Raw genomic sequence first — 21,954 nt, 5'->3', positions numbered from 1 at the left:
GTGTGTGTGTGTGCGCACTAAACTGGTTAATCTAACTATACTACAATGGATTGCGATGTCATTAAAAACTAAATCAATATAAATGTTCCCAATTTAAACTCTTCCTGGTGCATTCCATGAAAATAATCAGAGTGGTGGATGTACAGAATTACCAATTATAGCAATTGAATATATCCATATAAATAATTCCAGAGGAATGGAGATTATAAATAACAACAGCAGTATACCAAATGCTCCATCTCTGAATGTGTTAGATTAAACTTTATTGGCATTGTTCTTCCATGCATACCGATTTCAATACAAGTACAACGTGATGGGAGCGGTTAGATGTCGATGGTCTGACATTGCCCTCTAGTGGTACAAAGTGAGTAAGAGTCAAAAGTCGTAATCGCCATTGACAACAAGTTCAAATGCATTGATATTTAAGCATTGCATTAAACCATCATGAATGTATATAATTTACCATTTAGAAATGAATAAAAAAGACGCATAAAACATGACAATCGAGCTGCTTGTTAGTGTAAATGGATCGATTGGCCCATCAAGACGTCCCAGAAAGTCGTCAGGCAGGAAGCCGGGGTTATTTAGTATGCATGGCCACGCCCTTCTTCACCCAGGCGTCGGCATCCAGCTGCGAGAGCAGGAAGCGAGCAACATCCCCCCGGGCGATCTGGCTACCGTCAGCCCCCGGAACCGAGTAGCCCTCATGGGTCAGGAAGCCCTTCTCTGTGGAGGAGAGACTGGCATGATGGGGCCACTAAGGTAAGGGGACCATGGGGCCACTAAGGTAAGGGGACCATGAGGCTGGTAAGGCTGGTATATAAGGTATGTATTTAATAGATCTATAGATGTAGATAGCTCTCTGGTTCCTACCTGAGGCGGGGAGGTTCTGCAGGCCGGGGGGCCGGACCACGGTCCAGTCCAGGTCGCGGACCCCCTGCAGGGCGGTCTCCATGTGGAACATGTCCGTCAGCACGGAGCGGATCAGAGGCAGCAAGACGTAGCGGATCGCCAGGGGGGCGCTGGCCCCGGAGTCGGCTGGATAGGGGAGACCACACACACACACACACACACACACACACACACACACACACACACACACGCACACACCTTATAGAGGAGACCACAACCTCAACACACAGCGACCCTGGGTGTACCAGGTCGTCACGGCGACAGTAACCACTCACGCCGGGTGTACCAGGACGTCATGGCGATGAGCCGGCTCACGCGGGCGTCCCGCATGGCGCTGAGCACGGCCCCCAGGGAGCGAGTGTAGCCCGTCACCCCCCACCACGGGGAGGGGGGGAACCCCAGGCAGGACACCACCGCGTCCTGGTCCTGGAAGGGGGTCCGCAGGCTGTCTGCGGAGAACACGTCCGCCTGCACCACCTGGGGGGTTAGGACCCAGAGGTCAGGGGTCGGAGTCCTTTCTGGAGGTCACGGCGGACCACCGCTCAGCCCTCTGAACCACTCAATGACACTTATTCATTAATACGATTTAATGACCAGTTATTCATTCATTAATACGATTTAATGACCAGTTATTCATTCATTAATACGATTTAATGACCAGTTATTCATTCATTAATACGATTTAATGACCAGTTATTCATTCATTAAAACTGATTTAATGACCAGTTATTCATTCATTAATACCGATTTAATGACCTGTTATTCATTCAATAATACCGATTTAATGACCTGTTATTCATTCATTAATACGATTTAATGACCAGTTATTCATTCATTAATACTGATTTAATGACCTGTTATTCATTCATTAATACCGATTTAATGACCAGTTATTCATTCATTAATACCGATTTAATGACCTGTTATTCATTCATTAATACCGATTTAATGACCTGTTATTCATTCATTAATACCGCTTTAATGACCAGTTATTCATTCATTAATACAGATTTAATGACAGTTATTCATTCATTAATACCGATTTAATGACCAGTTATTCATCCATTAATACAGATTTAATGACCTGTTATTCATTCATTAATACCGATTTAATGACCAGTTATTCATTCATTAATACCGATTTAATGAACAGTTATTCATTCATTAATACCGCTTTAATGACCAGTTATTCATTCATTGAGGTTGAGGTTGAGGTTCTCCTTACCTTGAGGCTCTCTTGAGGTTCTCCTTACCTTGAGGTTCTCCTTACCTTGAGGTTCTCCTTACCTTGAGGTTCTCCTTACCTTGAGGTTCTCGTGGCTCTCCGTGATCTTCCCCGGGTCGCGGACCACGGCGGTGACGGTGTGTCCGCCCTCCAGGGCCTGCTGGATCAGGTACCGGCCGGTCTGCCCCGAGGCTCCCAGCACCGCGATCTTCATCTCAGAGTCTGGGGTCAGAGGTCATCAGGGGGGGGGGGGGGGGGATGAAGAGGGGTCAGACCAGCGGGGGAGAGGGGGAGGAGGAGGGGTCATCACCACACCCCCTCACCTGGCCTCCATGATGGTAGAACACTTTAAACTCAAACAAAGACTTTGAGTTTGGCTTGTATTTCAGACTCGTGCTGTCATTGTTTATCGACATTAATGAATCACTTCATGAATGGGTGAATGAACAACTTTCTAGCTCAGTCTAGCTCATGTTTGTAACAAGACTTAGAAAAGCTCTTAACCAACAGGTCAGCTCAAAATAGTTGTCTAAACTAGCAGGTCAGACCAGAGTGGACCTACAGGTCATACAGTGGTACGACCTGGTCAGATTAACCAACCGTAACCCGCAATCACAGCGGGTCACAGCGTGACATGACATCATGGCAGTAATAGGTAGTATAGATAACACGCATTTTGTACCAAAAACTCCAGGGAATAACCCAGGTGAGGCGGTGAGCTTACTTTCAACACAACACAAGAAAGCAAGCGCACTTATGACGTGCGGGGTTTCGCGTCCTATACCGATTTCCACCCAAACGACGCTGATATGAACGTTACGTCCTCACGTTGACAGCTGTCAGTCTTTTGGATACTTCGTTATCTTAAAGACCAGGGAACACTAGACGTATTCTGGATATTCTGGACATATATCCAATAATAACCATTTTCGTCGATAACACGACGATGAAACCACAACGTTGTTATCGTTCATTATAATTCAGATTACCTATGATCACGATTGCTTTGGAGAGGTTTGCCGACCATATGATTTAAAGATGTTAGCGATATTACCGGAACAAACCTCTGGCCGCTGGCGGTTGACAGGAGTCGCTTCTGGTTCAGCCGTCAGTGACGCGCTGCTTCTCCCGCCCACCAGGGGGCGTCGCGAACCCGCACTATATCCCACAATATATAATCCATTATAGAACTAGAAAGAGCGTATACGTAAACACCGCCAATTGTAATTCTACAAATAAAAATCGTAAGTAGGAATATAAAAACAATATATAAGTTATACGTTTATGTAACAAGTGTTCAATGCAGGAAGTGTAATTTTTAAATGTTCAATCGGAGCCAAAGTCCACAACCAAGATAACAAACACTGACACACCCCGCAGATGGGCCGCCTAGTCACACACACACACGCACACACACACGCACGCACACGCACACACACGCACACACACATATTTAGCAGAGTGGATTATTCTAGTGTTGAATGAATCTGTCTCAACTAGATAGATAGATGATAGATAGATGATAGATGATAGATGATAGATTGATGATAGATACTACTAGAGTATTGTAGTATTGTTGCAGCCTGTGATGAAGGGCTGCCCTCATTGGCTGAGCAGCAGCGGCCTCATCGTCATCATCCTATATTTAAATCTAAACGTCTGCTCTCTGCTTCCAGTCATTAGCCCGCTAATCCACTTGATTATACCGTCGTACTTAAGCCCAAAAGACCACAACCTGCTTCTTCAGCTGAGAGCAGGCTGGACGCACACAGCCACACACAGCCACACACAGCCACACACCAGACCCGGGACAGACACAGGACAGACCCGGGACAGACACAGGACAGACCCGGGACAGAGCTGGGACACGGGCGACAGGCGGCTGGTTGGAGGCGGTTGGAGGCGGTTGGAGGCGGTTGGAGGCGGTTGGAGGCGGTTGGAGGCGGTTGGAGGCGGTTGGAGGCGGTTGGAGGCGGTTGGAGGCGGCTGGAGGCGGTTGGAGGCGGTTGGAGGCGGTTGGAGGCGGTGCAGCAGTAGTGTTCCGGTCAGGAGGTGCTCTGTCCGGCGGTGATGCCCTGTGGAGGATGCAGCTGAAGCGGTCGGACCCCCTGAGACCGACGGCTGGCCGGAGCTCTGGACCCCCGTGGACCGGGAGAGCACGGTGAACAGGTGAGTAAGGGGAGCGGGGAAAACACACACACACACACACACACACACACACACACACACACAGACACACACACACACACACACACACAGTGTGTGTTAGTGTGTGTGTGTGTGTGTGAGTGTGTATTATTGTGTGTCACACACACAGACACACACACACACACACAGTGTGTGTTAGTGTGTCTGTGTGTGTGTGTGAGGGTGTATTATTGTGTGTCACACACACAGACACACACACACACATGCACACATACACACACATACGCACACACACTAACACGCATGTACGCACGCGCGCACACGCACACACACTAAAAGGCATGTACACGCAGACACACTAACTCACACACTCACGGTCACGCTCACACACTCTTACACGTGAAGATACAGACACTCAGATACAGATGCTCAGAAACAGACGTGAAGATACAGACGTGAAGATACAGACGTGAAGATACAGACGTGAAGATACAGACGTGAAGATACAGACGTGAAGATACAGACGTGAAGATACAGACGTGAAGATACAGGCGTGAAGATACAGGCGTGAAGATACAGACGTGAAGATACAGACGTGAAGATACAGGCGTGAAGATACAGACGTTAAGATACAGACGTGAAGATACAGGCGTGAAGATACAGACGTGAAGATACAGACGTGAAGATACAGACGTGAAGATACAGGCGTGAAGATACAGACGTGAAGATACAGGCGTGAAGATACAGGCGTGAAGATACAGACGTGAAGATACAGACGTGAAGATACAGACGTGAAGATACAGGCGTGAAGATACAGGCGTGAAGATACAGGCGTGAAGATACAGACGTGAAGATACAGACGTTAAGATACAGGCGTGAAGATACAGACGTGAAGATACAGACGTGAAGATACAGCAGGACTCTTTCCTGGAATTGAGGACATCGAGGACATTAATGAGATTATGAGGACGATCTCACACCTGCTGCTCTCCTGCCTTGACCCCTGTGTGTGTGTGTTTGTGTGTGTGTGTGTGTGTGTGTGTGTGTGTGTGTGTGTGTGTGTGTGTGTGTGTGTGTGTGTGTGTGTGTGTGTGTGTGCGTGTGTGTGTGTGTGTGTGTGTTTCTTTGGGCAGGTCTAGTCATGGGATGTGGAGTCTCAAAATCCAACCTGTTCCAAAAGTCGGACTCTAAAGGTAAGGATTAGGATGACCCCATCGGGGAGCCCCCCTCCCAGGGTGTGAATCAGGACCACCAGCATGTGGACCTTAGCTCTAGGCTAAAGGCTTTGAGGAGAGAAGGCATTGACGACTCAAGCTAAAACCATCGTGTCTCTCTCTCTCTGACACGTGCTCGAAAAAGGCTCCGTTGTCTCAGGTAAATGCTAGCCCAGACTTAGCTTCCTTAGAGGAGCAGCTCTCTACACAGTATCTGTCCGATGGTGATCACTCATCCTTTGTTATCTTCCCCTCCTGGATGTTTTCTTTGGCGGCCTGCAGCAGTCACATGTAAGTCCCTTCCTGCCTCTTCCCTCTCCTCGCCTGGTCTGTTGTTGAATGTCGGTTTCCTCCCTGAAATGCGTACAATGATTTACCCTTGAAAGAAGTTGGACCCAACCACAGAGATATATCCAGAGGTTATTGGTTCTAAACCCTTGCAGAAAGAGGTTTAGAATGACCCTCATGAAGGGCGTGCATCCTGTTCACTGCTTAGCTCCAGGCTAACGGTAGCACCAGGTTATAGTTAGCACCTGGTTATAGTTAGCACCAGGTTAGGGTAGACCAGGGTTTACTTGACCCATGTTGACATGAAAACGTTTCTGCTGAGCCAGGGATGAGCAGAAGCCCTGGGGCTAAAGTCTGTGCTAGCCCACCTGATAAGGAACGTGGTGGGAACCCTGCTGGTCAGTCCTGGGCTGACCGCTGTGTGGAGCATGGATCAGTGGATCAGTGGATCAGTCGAGGCATGTTGCATTGATGGATGCAGACCTCGGCGTGTGACGCCCCCTCCGCTGTCTCCTCAGCCATCAAGGCAGCAGTGCTGATCCAGCACTGGTACCGGCAGTACGTGGCCCGCATGGAGCTGAAGAGGCGGTACACCTGGCACATCTTCCAGTCCCTGGAGTACTCTGGAGAGCAGGCCCAGATCAAGGTCGGGAAACGGAGGAAAAACAACACATAAACACAAAGTACTCTAAGAAGTAACAACAGATCTTTCTTTTTTCCAATGCAGCTATATAACTTCCTTGGTTACCTCATGGACAACTTCACGCCGTCAAGTAACGAACGTAAGAGAAACTTTCGTCATTGTACAAGTGACGATACATCCTGGGTTCTGCTCGCTCTGAACCGCTCACTGCTTCTCCTGGACCCAGGGAACCTGATCTCGCACTTCTTCCGGGAGAACGAGGTATGCCGAGACAGCGAGTGGGAGCGGTTCTTCGACTACAAGAACATCGATGTCCCAGAGATCTACTCCGGGCCTCACCTCGCCTTCCCACTCACCCTGGAGCAGGGCAGCGGCCTGGTCGACGCCTTCCGGAACAAGAGGGTAGGTGCACCTCAAGGCTCCGTTACAGAACCCCTGAGAGTTCCATTGGTCTTGGACCGGGTTCGCCTGGGTCCATCTGGGTTCGCCTGGGTTCATCTGGGTCCATCTGGGTTCGCCTGGGTTCATCTGGGTCCATCTGAGTTTGTCTGGGTTCGTCTGGGTTCGTCTGGGTTCGGCTTGGCCTCCTCATGCACCAGTCTCTGATCAACTGTACGGAAATGATTAGCAGATGTGAGGCTGCTAGAAACGTTATCATTTTGGGAATTGCAACATAAGAACAAGAACAGGAATCACACCTCAAAATTCTTTCATTTTGTAAAGAAATGAATGTGTCCTCATTACTAGCAGTGGGCTCACTAGTGGTGGTGGGGATAGCAGCAGTAGGAAGGTTAACTGAGCCCAGCTTCCTCCCAGCAGCAGCTGCACTCCCGCTACGTCCTCCAGCTCCTGCTGGAGACCTGGAGGCTGCTGCGCAAGTTCCCCAACATCAGCCGTGTGTCCACCTGCCAGAGCAAAGAGATCACCGTCTGTGGTGAGCCGACCCCTGATAAATCAGCGTCTGTGGTCAGCTGATCCCCTGATTAATCACCGTCTGTGGTTAGCTGATCCCCTGATAAATCACCGTCTGTTGTCAGCTGACCCCATGATGAGGTGACATTTCTACGTGATGTCGCTCTGTCTAAAGAATGTACTTCTCCTTTTTCTCCAGGCGATTTGCACGGGCAGCTGGAAGATCTGCTGTTGATATTCTACAAGGTACAAATGTCGTGTCATCAACAGTTAATGACTCATACGGTACATGCTCAGGGATACATGGGGAGATAACACCAGGCATGGGAGAAGTGGAGAAGATCAGACAGAAGCTCTGATCTGTTCCATCAGTCCTCCACCATTGATGTCTGAATCTGATCACAATGTGCCGACTTGTTTCCACTGGTCTCGGTCCGGTGGGGCCCTCCCTGTGTGGGGGGGAGGGGTTCCCTCTGTGTGTGTGTGTGTGGGGGGGGGGTTCCTTCTCTGTGGAGGGGGGGGCAGGGTTCCCTCTCGTGTTGTAGGGGGGTCCTCTAACGCCCTGGGTGGTCTACAGAACGGTATGCCCTCCCACGAGCGGCCCTACGTCTTCAACGGGGACTTCGTGGACCGGGGAGACGACTCTATTGAGGTTCTCCTCATCCTCTTCTCCTTCCTGCTGCTGTACCCCAACGACGTGCACCTCAACCGGGGGAACCACGAGGACCACATCGTCAACCTGAGGTCTGACGCCCACAGCACCACATCCTGAGACATAAACACAGAGACAAACACACTTGGGGTCATAGGTTTCTCCTGGATTACAGACATAATGAAATGGTATGTAATGAGCATTGTAGCAGTAAACATGTTGTGTGGTTTTCTGCTCCAGGTATGGTTTCACGAAGGAGGTCTTGACCAAATACAAGGTAGGCTTCTGTCTGCACTAGTGACCTTCAGTGATGTTGTTTCATTTCCTGCTCCCCATCCTTCATGACCCTTATTACAAACCACTACCTCACAGCAATTACACTAGAGGAGTACTTATTAACCACTCCCTCACAGCGCTAACACTAAAGCAGTACTTTATTAACAACTATCAGCACTAAGCTAGAGGAGTACTTTATTAACAACTATCAGCGCTAACACTAAACCAGTACTTTATCAACAACTATCAGCGCTAACACTAAACCAGTACTTCATTAACAACTATCAGCGCTAACACTAAACCAGTAATTTATTAACAACTATCAGCGCTAACAATAAAGGAGTACTTTATCGCAACGCTTATCGCATTGTCCTGCGTACTACGGTGAGGGTTTCAGTGCACCCTAACAATTAATCCCCGCCCCCTCCCTTGTCCGTTCCATTTGGGAACATGTTTGGTTTCCCCCAGCACATTTGCCGCCCTAGTCGATCGCCTAGGTCGCCTATGGCGAGCGCCGGCTCTGCTAGAGACTGTTTCACAGCATATCATCATAGTTCCAATAGTTAAGACATAAGACAGAGATGGATATAGAAGTTGGAAAGTAGTTGTTTAGCCGACTCAATGCCAGTGAACAGAGGGTAAACACAGGGCGTTTCCAACTACAGGAAGGGTCGCACCATTTTGGAAACACACTGTTATTGATTGGTGGAAGTTGAATTGAAGCCAAATATTAAAAATGGGTCATGGATACATCTGACCTTTTGTGCATTCAGAGAGTCAGAAAAATAATGGCCCACTTCCTCTGGGGCCAAGTCCCACAGGAAGTTTCTGCAGCGTTGATCCTACTAGACACTCAACGCTGCCCCCCCACACCCACCTTCTGCTTTCATGTTCCACAATCAGCAACCGATGTTCAGCTCATGTGCTTTACTCTTTAACTGATCCTTTTTTTCAAAACAAGGACAAATGAAGTCAAAGACTCACACAGAGGGACGCAAACTATCTGTCCATATGTAGAGATAGAATCTGTATATCTATAGAGCTAGAAGCATCCAAAAGGAACACACAAGTCCTATCTATCTGTATATCTCTAGAACCATCCAGAGGAACACTAGTCCTCTCTATCAGTAGATCTATAGAGCTAGAACCATCCGGAGGAACGGAGGTCTTCTAGAACCATCCAGTGGAACACAGGTCCTCTCTATCAGTAGATCTATAGAGCTAGAACCATCCAGAGGAACGGAGGTCCTCTAGAACCATCCAGAGGCACGGAGGTCCCTCTCTATCAGTAGATCTAGCTAGAACCATCCAGAGGAACGGAGATCCCTCTCTGTTCCTCTGTATTGAGTCGTCTGTTGTCTTGTTCTGTTGCTCTGTTCAGTTTGTGGCTATACGACCTGCTGTACTGTAAGATAATATAATATATATATATATACAGTGGGGCAAAAAAGTATTTAGTCAGCCACCAATTGTGCAAGTTCTCCCACCTAAAAAGACGAGAGAGGCCTGTCATTTTCATCATAGGTAAACCTCAGCTATGAGAGACAAAATGAAAAACAAAAACCAGAAAATCACATTGTCTGATTTTTTAAGAATTTATTTGCAAATTATGGTGGAAAATAAGTATTTGGTCACCTACAAACCAGCAAGATTTCTGGCTGTCACAGACCTGTAACTTCTTGTTTAAGAGGCTCCTCTGTCCTCCACTCGTTGCCTGTATTAATGGCACCTGTTTGAACTCCTTATCAGTATAAAAGACACCTGTCCACAACCTCAAACAGTCACACTCCAAACTCCACTATGGCCAAGACCAAAGAGCTGTCAAAGGACACCAGAAACACAATTGTAGACCTGCACCAGGCTGGGAAGTTTGAATCTGCAATAGGTAAGCAGCTTGGTGTGAAGAAATCAACTGTGGGAGCAATTATTAGGAAATGGAATACATACAAGACCACTGATAATCTCCCTCGATCTGGGGCTCCACGCAAGATCTCACCCTGTGGGGTCAAAATGATCACAAGAACGGTGAACAAAAATCCCAGAACCACACGGGGGGACCTAGTGAATGACCTCCAGAGAGCTGGGACCAAAGTAACAAAGGCTACCATCACTAACACACTACGCCGCCAGGGACTCAAATCCTGCAGTGCCAGACGTGTCCCCCTGCTAAAGCCAGTGCATGTCCGGGCCCGTTTGAAGTTTGCTAGAGAGCATTTGGATGATCCAGAACAGGATTGGGAGAATGTCATATGGTCAGATGAAACCAAAATATAACTTTTAGGTAAAAACTCAACTCGTCGTGTTTGGAGGAGAAAGAATGCTGAGTTGCATCCAAAGAACACCATACCTACAGTGAAGCATGTGGGTGGAAACATCATGCTTTGGGGCTGTTTTTCTGCCAAGGGACCAGGACGTCTGATCCGTGTGACGGAAAGAATGAATGGGGCCATGTATTGTGAGATTTTGAGTGAAACCCTCCTTCCATCAGCAAGGGCACTGAAGATGAAACGTGGCTAGGTCTTTCAGCATGACAATGACCCCAAACACACCGCCCGGGCAACGAAGGAGTGGCTTCGTAAGAAGCATTTCAAGGTCCTGGAGTGGCCTAGCCAGTCTCCAGATCTCAAACCCATAGAAAAATCTTTGGAGGGAGTTGAAACTCTGTGTTGCCCAGCGAAGGCCCAAAAACATCACTGCGGACTTCCGGTTATGGCGCGCTGCTAGGCAGACGTGTGAAAGAGAGCTCCCATGCACAATTCATAGAAAAATAATCAGGAAGCCACTAAGAATTACCAAACAGTTACTACTGATCCAAAAACACAGCAAACAGCCATAATGCCACCGAAACTGCAGCCAAAGACTTCAAAATCTACTAAATCAACCGATGATTCTTCCAGCCCGACGATGCTAACTAGTTCCAATACTAGCGACGACGACACAATTAGCCCTGGTCTAATTCTCAACGCTATCCAGACAATGAAAGAAGATTTTGTGTCGAGGTTTGATGGGCTATTGGGCGCTATTCAGGGAGTGCAAGGCGAATTAAAGTCATTGACTGGCCGACTGACCGAAGCTGAAGACCGAATTGGCGCCAATGAAGATGACCTAACATCTCTGAAAACACAGACCACCACCATGAAAGCAGCTATGGAGGAGCTTGTGCTAAAGGTGGATGACTTGGAAAACCGATCACGCCGCTCGAATGTGCGGTTGGTGGGTCTGCCTGAGTTAACCGAAGGAGGTGACGTGCGTAACTTTTTGGAAAAGTGGATTCCTAAAGCTCTTGGTGAAATGAACTTTACTGGGCCATTGCTTATAGAAAGAGCACACCGAGTTGGTAGACTCAACAGTAAAGATGGAAGCCAACCAACCGCTACACGCCCTAGAGTGGTGGTGATGAAGTTTCTGAACTACGCCGACAAGGTTCGAGTGATGAAAGCGGCCAGAAGCAAGGGAAAGATACTTGTCGACGATAAGAATGTCATGTTTTTTCCCGACGTGTCGGCGGATCTGCTAAAACGTAGAAAAGTCTTTGATTCAGCAAAGAAAGAACTAGCCTCCCTTTCTATCCATGACCTGCGTTACGGAATAATTCACCCAGCTACACTTCTGGTGACCATCAAGGGAAGACGGCACACGTTCGACACTGCATCTGAAGCGGAGGCTTTTGTGCAGGAATTAAAGTCGCAAAGCTAGGCAACGCTGGGTGGTGAGAAAGCTAACGTGTTTAGTGCTGACACAATACAGGTAACTGAATTCTTCCTGGACTGTTTAAAGAATGCAGCCGCAATACGGGCGCGATAAGCTTTTCCTGGACTGTTTAAGACTGTTAATTTAAGTCTAATGTTTTGCTGCAAAGTGGTTATTTCTGATTGCAATACACAATAAGTTAACTTTTAATATTTTGCATGGAGCTCCAACATGATCGCTGAGCATGCTGTTCCTCGACATGTGGGTGGACCAGCTTAGTTCCATAGTCAGACTCTGTTCAGGGGTCTATTGGAAGTGTGATCTAGGGGAGGGAAGCGTGTACTTCGTTTGGGGAAGTACACCCTATTGTGTTTACGTCTACGTCTTAAGGCACATATTTTTATTTTCATTTGTATTAATTAAGTTTTCTCTGTATTGTATACTCAATTCCAACCCGCACATACAATGTAGTATTATATCATGTCATTTGAACTCCAGTTCACCTCTTGGAATGTAAGAGGTCTAAACAAACTTGTCAAGCTTAAGCAAGTAATGAGTAGGATTAAACAACTAAAAGCTAAGATAGTCTTTCTGCAGGAGACACATTTAACACCTGAAGATGTAGTAAAAGTGAGGAGGAGGTGGCCAGGTCGAGTTTTTTCTGCTTCATCTAGTTCTCGCTCACGTGGGGTAATCATTCTGATACATAACTCCCTACCCTTTCATCTCATTAATGTGGATGAAGACCGATATGGGAGATACATTATTATTCAATGTGAAATACTCTCAATTAGGTTAAATCTGGTAAACTTATATGGACCCAATGATGACAACCCGTCTTTTTTCAGAAATCTGTTTTTGTCCCTGGCTGATTTGTCTGGTAGTTTCATAATAGGTGGAGATTTTAATTGCACTCTCCAACCAGAGATTGATAGATCCACGGGGATAGATACCTCCCATGCCCAGACACGAAAGGAGTTATTACAATATATAAAAGAATTTAATTTAACTGACATATGGAGAAGAGACTATCCTAATCAGTCAACCTTCTCATGTTATTCTGCCACCTGCCAGACATTCTCCAGACTTGACTACTTTTTGGTCTCTGCTTCCTTGATGTCAACAATCACAAGAAGCTGGTACGACAGCATTGTAATTTCAGACCATGCTTCAGTTTCATTTAGACTAAACATGCCAAAGTCACTGAATTTCTCCATGGGGTGGCGCCTTCAGTCATTTTGGCTGAAGGATCCAGAATTTATGAAGTTTATTGGGGCACAAATTGATGATTACTTTGTAAATAACACAACTCAAACATCAGCTGCTATACGGTGGGAAGCATTTAAAGCCTTCCTGAGAGGACATATGATAAGTTATACAAGTTATAAACAAAAATCTTGGAGGCTGGAGATGCAACAGTTAGAAAAAAAGATAAAAGAAACTGAATCAAAACACTTCAAAAATCCTTCCCAACAGTCCTTTAGAGAACTTAATGAATTTAGAGCTAAGTATAATGTTTTATCTGTCAATAAGGCAACTAAAAGCCTGCTGAAATTGAAACAGTCCTATTATGAGCAAGGGGAAAAGGCTAGTAAACTCTTAGCTTGGCGTATTAAACAATCAGAATCTGAAAGAACAATAAATACTATTCAGCTAGATGGTGGGTTGGAGACTAGTGACCTTAAAGAAATTAATAAAGCTTTTAAAGGTTTTTACGAGAACTTATACAGCACAGACTCTTCAGCCTCAGCCTTGCAAAAACAAAAATACTTTTTGGATTCATTGAACATCAAGCCTCTTGAAGAAAACTTCCTGGATGATTTAGACCTAGACTTAACCATTGAGGAATTATCTGCAGCCACTGGGAGTATGAAGGGGGGTAAGACGCCTGGCGAGGATTCGATTCCCATTGAAATCTATAAAGCTTTTCAGGAAACGCTACTGCCACCTTTACTTGAAATGTATAAAGAGTCCTTAGATAGTGGGTCCTTTCCCCCTTCTCTAAATATGGCGGTAATCACATTATTGTTAAAACCAGGTAAAGCATCTAACCTTTGTGGATCGTATAGACCAATATCACTTCTTAATAACGATCTCAAAATTCTCTGCAAAGCATTAGCCAGACGGTTAGATACACTTCTACCACAAATGGTGCACTCTGATCAAAACGGCTTTGTTCAGGGACGACAGGGTTTTCATAATATAAGACGAGTTCTTAATATTTTGTTTGAAAATTCAGGGTGTATGGACACTGCTATTTTGTCATTGGATGCCGAGAAGGCCTTTGACAAGGTGGAGTGGCACTTCCTGTTTGAGGTTCTTCAAAGATTTGGCATAAAGAAGAAATTTCTCTGTTGGATCAGACTACTTTATGCTGACCCCCGGGCTGTAGTTTTAACAAATGGGCTATCTTCAGCACCCTTTAAGTTGTACAGGGGCACAAGACAAGGCTGCCCCCTGTCTCCACTGTTATTTACCCTGGCAATTGAACCGCTGGCCATGGCAATTCGCAACCATACTAGTTTTAAAGGCATAAGGATAGGAGATACGGAACATCGCATAGCACTGTATGCTGATGATGTCATTTTGTTTTGCTCTAATTTGAAACAGACTTTACCAGCTTTATTGGACCAAATTAACTTTTTTGGCACCTTTGCGGGATACAAAATTAATTACTCGAAATCTGTAATATTATTCTTGAATGAAAGGGAACGACTACACCCCCCAATTCCTACTCCTTTTACGGTTTCACTAAATGGCTTCACATACCTGGGTGTTAAGATTGCCCCTACCACTGACAAAATTGTTCCTAATAACTACAATACCTTAACAGATAAGGTCACCCAACTTATAAATAGATGGACAAATCTACCCATTTCTATGATTGGGCGTATAAATGTATTGAAAATGTCAATTTTACCGAAGTTTCTTTATCTCTTTCAATCTATTCCACTTGCTCCTCCACCCTCACTCTTTAATTTTCTTAAAAAGCTTTTCTCTAACTTTATATGGAACAACAAGCGTCCCAGGCTCAGGCTTTCCCTGTTGTATTTACCATATGATAGAGGTGGTTTACAACTACCAAATCTTGAGTGGTATTACTGGGCAGCTCAAATCAGAGCAGCAATGTTTTATTTTGAGAGAAACCACCCTCCAGCTTGGGTTTCAATAGAAGCACATTTAACAAACATACCTTTAAACCTGTACATCTTCTCTGCTAAAAAACATAAACTAATCAAACATACTAAAAATCCTTTTCTCAAAAATACATTAATGGTTTGGCACAAATCTCTTGCATACCTAGGAGAAACAGCTAAACTATCTCGGTTCTCTCCAATTTTTGGTAATGATGACTTCCAACCTGGTAGAGCAGACCCAGGGTTTAAAATATGGGCAGCCCAGGGTATAGCTAAGGTTGCTGACCTTTACAATGAAAACTTGGTTCTCATGTCATTCGAAGAGCTTAAATCAAAATATGGGATTCCTGCAAAACATTTTTTTAAATATTTACAATTTAGAAGCTTCATCCTTTCCAGACAGAGCAATGATTTGAAGCTTCCCCCCCTATCCACTCTAGAAGATTACACTTTGAAGTTTTTACATTCTAGGGGACAAGTTTCATTACTCTATGAGCTTTTTGTAAGCAAGTCTAAAGAATCATCACAGCGCTCACTTCAAGCATGGCGGAGGGACTTGCAGGATAATGTAACTGAGGAGGAATGGTCAAAGGCATGTTTTCTAGCTCAGACCCAATCCGTAAATACAAACTCCAAACTGTTACAATATAAATGGATAAGTAGACTGTACATAACACCAGCTAAATTGCATCACTTTAACCCTAACATACCTGATACCTGCTTCAAATGTAAAGACCAAAAAGGTACCTTATTTCATTGTATGTGGGAATGTCAAAAGACACTTTCTTTTTGGAGTAAGGTGGTGGACCTTGCTAGCCAAATCAGTGGCAGGAAAGTGCCTCTTAGTCCTAAATTGTGCCTATTGAATATCTATCCAGAAGACTTCACTACCTCTAAAAAAATTAGGTCTCTTCTGAATATTTGTTTTCTGGAAGCCAAACGATGTATTGCTCTCTCATGGAAATCAGATACACCCTGTGCCACATCACAATGGTTGAAGGGAATGACTTCTTACTTAGCTTTGGAAAAGATAAGTTACACAACAAAAAATAGACTTGACAAGTTTTGGGAAGTATGGAACATTTTCTACAACTTCCTTGAAAATAACAACATGGATGTTGATGGTTGGTTGGATGATAAGACGGATTGAGTATTTTTTTTGTTTTGTTTTGTTTTCATTTGTTCTCCCCTGTAAACAATGTAAGTTAGCAGATGTAATTTCAATGACTGTAACACACTGTCTACTGTGACAAGAACATCTATTATATGTGCTATATGTGAGAACAAATTGCATTATATGTGCCTTGTTGTGTTGTCTTGTATTGTTTGTCTGTAAAATGAACAAAATTCTGAATAAATATATGTTTAAAAAAAAAAAAAAAACATCACTGCTCTAGAGGAGATCTGCATGGAGGAATGGGCCAAAATACCAGCAGCAGTGTGTGAAAACCTTGTAAAGACTTACAGAAAACGTTTGACCTCTGTCATTGCCAACAAAGGGCATGTAACAAAGTATTGAGATGACCTTTTGTTATTGACCAAATACTTATTTTCCACCATAATTTGCAAATAAATTCTTTAAAAATCAGACAATGTGATTTTCTAGATTTTTTTTTTTTTTGTTTTGATTTTGTCTCTCATAGCTGAGGTATACCTATGATGAAAATTACAGGCCTCTCTCATCTTTTTAAGTGGGAGAACTTGCACAATTGGTGGCTGACTAAATACTTTTGCTCCACTGTATACATATCTTGAGCTCCTGCTGCCCGTCTCTCCAGATGCACGGCAAGCGCATCTTGAAACTACTGCAGAAGATCTTCAGCTGGTTGCCCCTGGCGACGGTGATCGACCAGAAGGTGCTGGTTCTGCACGGCGGCATCTCGGACACCACGGACCTCAGCGTGCTCGCCCGTGTGGACCGCCACAAGGTGACGAATCACAGCCCCCCATCCAGACACAGGTCCAGGTGACCAATCACAGCCCCCCATCCAGACACAGGTCCAGGTGACCAATCACAGCCCCCCATCCAGACACAGGTCCAGGTGACCAATCACAGCCCCCCATCCAGACACAGGTCCAGGTGACCAATCACAGCCCTCCCTCCAGAGACAGGTCCAGGTGACCAATCACAGCCCTCCCTCCAGACACAGGTCCAGGTGACCAATCACAGCCCTCCCTCCAGACACAGGTCCAGGTGACCAATCACAGCCCTCACCGGCCATCCTGGCACTGGCCTGGGATTTAGTTCAGTCATATTCAGCAGACTTTAAGGTACATTAGAGATGATTTCATTTTCTAAGAGTGTCAAAAAACATTTTTGGTTAAATATACGTTTACAAATGGAATCTAGACAAGATGTAGAGTGATAAATAAAGTTCAATCAAATCTATAAATACATGTGTGACTCTGTGTCTCTGTCATCTCTCTGCTCCTCCCCCCTCCTCCTCCCCCCTCCCCCCTCCCCCCCCTCCCCCCCCCCTCCTCCTCCCCCCTCCTCCAGTACGTGTCGGCCCTGCGCCCCCCTAAGAAGCGCCACCCCAGTGCGGCCAACGTGTCGGTGGACTATGAGGAGGAGGTGTGGAGCAGTGGGCGGCGCCGCTCCTCCGCGGCGCTGCCCCGCCCCCTGACCCGCGGGGCCTTCCAGAACACCTCTCTGCCCGACTTCTCCGACCGCGTCCGGCCGCCGGTGGGGGGGGCGGCCGAGCGGCGGGCCCGCCTGGGCCTCCAGGGCGCGCTCTACGGGGGGTCCCAGCAGGCCCTGGGCGCGGCGGCCGGAGCCGGCCCATCGCAGGACTCCGGGGAGAGCAGCGACAACTCGGAGGACGAGTGGAAGCAGGTCAGAGGGACGGGGGGCTGCTGCTGTACCTGCTGCCTGGCCAGGGGACCCCCCCTGGTCTCCATGGCGACGGCGTGCTGCCGTGACAGGGTCGGCAGAGGCGGACCCCCTGACGATGGTGGGATGGGATGTTCTGAGGGGGTGGACTGAGGGCAGCGGGGTGCAGTCCCCCGCCTCTCGGCTCTGGGGGACCCCCCTAGCTGGGGGACCCCTCTAGCTGGGGGACCCCTCTAGCTGGGGGACCCCCCCTAGCTGGGGGACCCCTCTAGCTGGGGGACCCCCCTAGCTGGGGAACCCCCCTAGCTGGGGGACCCCTCTAGCTGGGGGACCCCTTTAGCTGGGGGACCCTGACCCGCTGCCCTCAGTCCACCCCCTCAGAACATCCCATCCCACCATCGTCAGGGGGTCCGCCTCTGCTGACTCTGTCACGGCAGCACGCCGTCGCCATGGAGACCAGGGGGGGTTGTTTACGTCTACAGGCTAGCTACGTTTAGCGCCAAGGGGCGGTAAACGCAGGCTAGCTACGTTTACCGCCCCTACGGAGGGGCGGGGGGGCGCGCTGCCAGCTGCTCTGCACGCTGAGCGTACTGTGTTGGGGTTCCCCCCCCCCCCGCGCTCCCCGGGCCAAAGAGCAAGGCACTGACGCCGCGGCGAGCTGCTCTCTAGACCTCATGTTCACGCGTCACTCTCCACGTGGCTCTGAGGGCGGGGTCAGCGCTCAGCCCTGCGCCGCGGTAGACGGGCAGCGAGGTGCTTATAGCCGCGCTCCCACAGAAGGTAATCCACCACCTCAGCACCGCTAATCCCAGCTCCCCATTTAGATCTGGTGTCCAGACCGCCTGTCAACAACATACTAAGCCCAGGTGGTAGGAGGAGACACAGTGACACTCTCTCTCTCACTCTCTCACTCTCACTCTCTCTCTCTCTCTCTCTCTCTCTCTCTCTCTCTCTCTCTCTCTCTCTCGTCTCTCTCTCTCTCTCTCTCTCTCTCTCTCTCACTCTCACTCTCTCTACCATTTATATATTAATAATAAATGATAGAGGGTTAATGACTTATTGAATTGGTTAGGGAATGATGAGTGTGATAGTACACATGTTAAAGTACTAACATGGACGGTATCAGTAATACATAATAAATACATTAACATGCATGCATGTATATACTTACTGCAAGTGTATAAGTGTATATGGCCAGCCCTATATATATATATATATATATATATATATTATATATATATATATATATATATAGGGCTGGGCAAGTTAACGCGTTAACTAGGCGTTAACGCAATCTTATTTTAATGCAATTAATACAAATTGACGCATTAACGCACATTCTCTTTTTCTTTTTTTACTTTGATTTTTAAAGGATTTGCCCACAGAATGTCAACATTCATATCATAATTTTGGTTTGTTTTTACTTCCACTTACTTTACATTAAATTACACTTGCAGTAAGTGACTGATTACAAGTCCCCACACCGAGCGAGACTCCCTCAAGACCACTTGGTCTAGTTTTTGCTTGTTAAGTGCATTTGGTATGAATGATAATGGGTCATTCCAGTTGATAATCTCATTTAAATTAAAGTGGATTTAAAATGTAATAATAATCGCGAGTTAACTCACCATACTATGCGATTAATCGTGATTAAATCTTTTAACCTCTGCCCAGCCCAAATATTTATCTATATATATTTAGACCTTCCTTCTGAGGGCTGCTTCCCTATTGGTTGGAAGCATCCCACGCCACCCTGCTCCGTCCAATCAGATCCTGGACCTGCTGTGGAGCGACCCCATGGCCCAGGACGGCTGCGTGCCCAACGAGGTGCGGGGGGGCGGCTGCTACTGGGGGCCGGACGTCACCGACGACTTCCTGTCCCGACACAACATGGCCCTCATCATCCGATCGCACGAGTGCAAACAGGAAGGCTACGAGTTCTGTCACAACCGCAAGGTGAGGGGGGGGGAGGAGGGGGAGGGAGGGGGAGGGGGGGGGGGGGAGGGGGAGGGAGGGAGGGAGGGGGAGGGAGGGGGGGAGAGGGGAGGGGGAGGGAGCGGGAGAGGGGAGAGGGGAGAGGGAGGGGGAGAGGGGAGAGGAGGGGGGAGAGGGGGAGAGGGGGAGGGAGGGGGAGAGAGGGAGGGAGGGGGGGGAGGGAGGGGGGAGGAGGGGGAGGGAGGGGGAGAGAGGGGAGAGGGGGAGGGAGGGGGAGAGGGTAAGTGGGAGAGACCGGCGGGGCTGACAGGAAGTTTTCCTTTTCTTTGAGTCTTATTTGAGGTGGTGTGAGTTGACTCTAGGAAGCTGGATTGTGAACCGGCTCCGACCGGGTCTCATGTTTGTTTGTAGAGGTCAGCTCCTGCTGCTGTTCGTGTTTAATGAGTTCCTCTGAAGAACGGCGCTCCGCCAGCCCCGAGGAACAGGAAGTGTGTTAAGCCAGGGTTCAGTGCGTGATCTGGACAGGAAGCGCTCCAACATCAACAGCAGAGCACCAAAGGGCTGCGGCGGTATCCAGGAATTCATCCATTTATTATCTGACAGCCTTTTGTTCACAAGCTATTTTAAACTCCTCTCCTAACTCGCTCCTCACTCCATTCCTCTGGAGGGATGAATGCCCTCGGGCGTCCAGTCCCAGGCCTCTGATTGGCCCGTGTCTCAGGAGGCCTCACATTGGCCCGTGTCTCAGGAGGCCTCTGATTGGCTCCTGTCTCAGGAGGCCTCTGATTGGCCCGTGTCTCAGGAGGACTCCTCTGATAGGCCCATGTCTCCGCTGTGTAGGTGCTGACTCTGTTCTCCGCCTCAAACTATTACGACGTGGCCAGCAACCGGGGGGCCCTACGTGAAGCTGGGCCCTGACCTGGTGCCCTACCTCATCCAGTACCAGGCCAGCAGCAAGACCCGCGAGCTGACCGTCAGACCAGCAGGTGGGCCCCTGGCTCTACAGGTAGGGGCCCCTGGCTCTACAGTAGGGCCCTTGCTCTACAGGTAGGGGCCCTGGCTCTACAGGTAGGGCCCCTGGCTCTACAGGTAGGGCCCCTTGCTCTACAGGTAGGGGCCCTTGCTCTACAGGTAGGGCCCCTGGCTCTACAGGTAGGGGCCCTTGCTCTACAGGTAGGGCCCCTTGCTCTACAGGTAGGGGCCCCTGGCTCTACAGGTAGGGCCCCCTGGCTCTACAGGTAGGGGCGTTTGCTCTACAGGTAGGGGCCCTTGCTCTACAGGTAGGGGCCCCTGGCTCTACAGGTAGGGCCCTTGCTCTACAGGTAGGGGCCATTGCTCTACAGGTAGGGGCCCTTGCTCTACAGGTAGGGGCCCCTGGCTCTACAGGTAGGGCCCCTGGCTCTACAGGTAGGTCCCTTGCTCTACAGGTAGGGGCCCTTGCTCTACAGGTAGGGCCCTTGCTCTACAGGTAGGGCCCTTGCTCTACAGGTAGGGCCCCTGGCTCTACAGGTAGGGGCCTTGCTCTACAGGTAGGGCCCTTGCTCTACAGGTAGGGGCCCCTGGCTCTACAGGTAGGGGCCCCTGGCTCTACAGGTAGGGGCCCCTGGCTCTACAGGTAGGGGGCCCTGGCTCTACAGGTAGGGCCCCTGGCTCTACAGGTAGTGGCCCCTGGCTCTACAGGTAGGGGCCCCCTGGCTCTACAGGTAGGGGCCCTGGCTCTACAGGTAGGGGCCCTGGCTCTACAGGTAGGGCCCTTGCTCTACAGGTAGGGGGCCCCTGGCTCTACAGGTAGGGGCCCCTGGCTCTACAGGTAGGGGCCCTTGCTCTACAGGTAGGGCCCCTGGCTCTACAGGTAGGGGGGCCCTTGCTCTACAGGTAGGGGGCCCCTGGCTCTACAGGTAGGGGCCCCCTTGGCTCTACAGGTAGGGGCCCCCTGGCTCTACAGGTAGGGCCCCTGGCTCTACAGGTAGGCGCTGACCCAGAGCCTGTGTTTCCAGGGTGGGCCAGACGGAGCACTCGGCCCTCCCGCGTGCTCAGGAAGCAGCTGTTTTCTCCCACAAGTCGGACCTCATCAGCGCCTTCCAGGAAA

At 48.3% G+C, this 21,954-nt stretch overlaps 1 protein-coding gene and 1 pseudogene across 4 annotated transcripts in view; one reads left to right on the top strand and one right to left on the bottom strand.

The window, feature by feature from the left end:
- Nucleotides 1-255: 255 nt before the first annotated feature.
- On the bottom strand, nt 256-3,243 carry LOC307072172 (flavin reductase (NADPH)-like). Of its 3 annotated transcripts, none has more exons than XM_079731377.1 (5): nt 3,127-3,243; nt 2,217-2,359; nt 1,188-1,389; nt 874-1,038; nt 256-726 (listed from the first exon to the last, which is right to left on the bottom strand). In XM_079731377.1, the coding sequence occupies exons 2-5, from the start codon at nt 2,349-2,351 to the stop codon at nt 581-583; spliced, it is 648 nt and encodes a 215-aa protein (XP_079587503.1). In that variant the 5' UTR covers nt 2,352-2,359; nt 3,127-3,243; the 3' UTR covers nt 256-580. The 3 variants fall into 3 exon arrangements, with proteins under 3 accessions (XP_079587503.1, XP_079587505.1, XP_079587504.1); XM_079731379.1 differs by having other exon boundaries at nt 3,202-3,234; XM_079731378.1 differs by having other exon boundaries at nt 3,192-3,226.
- A 2,183-nt stretch (nt 3,244-5,426) lies between these two features.
- The window catches only part of LOC307085318 (serine/threonine-protein phosphatase with EF-hands 2-like), a 16,866-nt pseudogene continuing 338 nt past the window's right edge, over nt 5,427-21,954 (top strand). The window contains exons 1-13 of the transcript in view: nt 5,427-5,478; nt 6,306-6,433; nt 6,515-6,569; nt 6,657-6,832; nt 7,250-7,364; nt 7,542-7,588; nt 7,920-8,086; nt 8,235-8,271; nt 16,876-17,025; nt 17,598-17,933; nt 19,701-19,886; nt 20,706-20,851; nt 21,863-21,953. The product of the transcript in view is annotated as a serine/threonine-protein phosphatase with EF-hands 2-like (transcript). The remainder of the gene's footprint in view (nt 5,479-6,305; nt 6,434-6,514; nt 6,570-6,656; nt 6,833-7,249; nt 7,365-7,541; nt 7,589-7,919; nt 8,087-8,234; nt 8,272-16,875; nt 17,026-17,597; nt 17,934-19,700; nt 19,887-20,705; nt 20,852-21,862; nt 21,954) is intronic.

The sequence above is a fragment of the Pollachius pollachius genome (assembly GCF_949987615.1).
Source record: "Pollachius pollachius genome assembly, chromosome: 1".
In the NCBI taxonomy this organism is placed as follows: Eukaryota; Metazoa; Chordata; class Actinopteri; order Gadiformes; family Gadidae; genus Pollachius; species Pollachius pollachius.
Note: the sequence above shows the minus strand (reverse complement) of the source record. Positions and strands in the feature narration are given on the sequence as shown.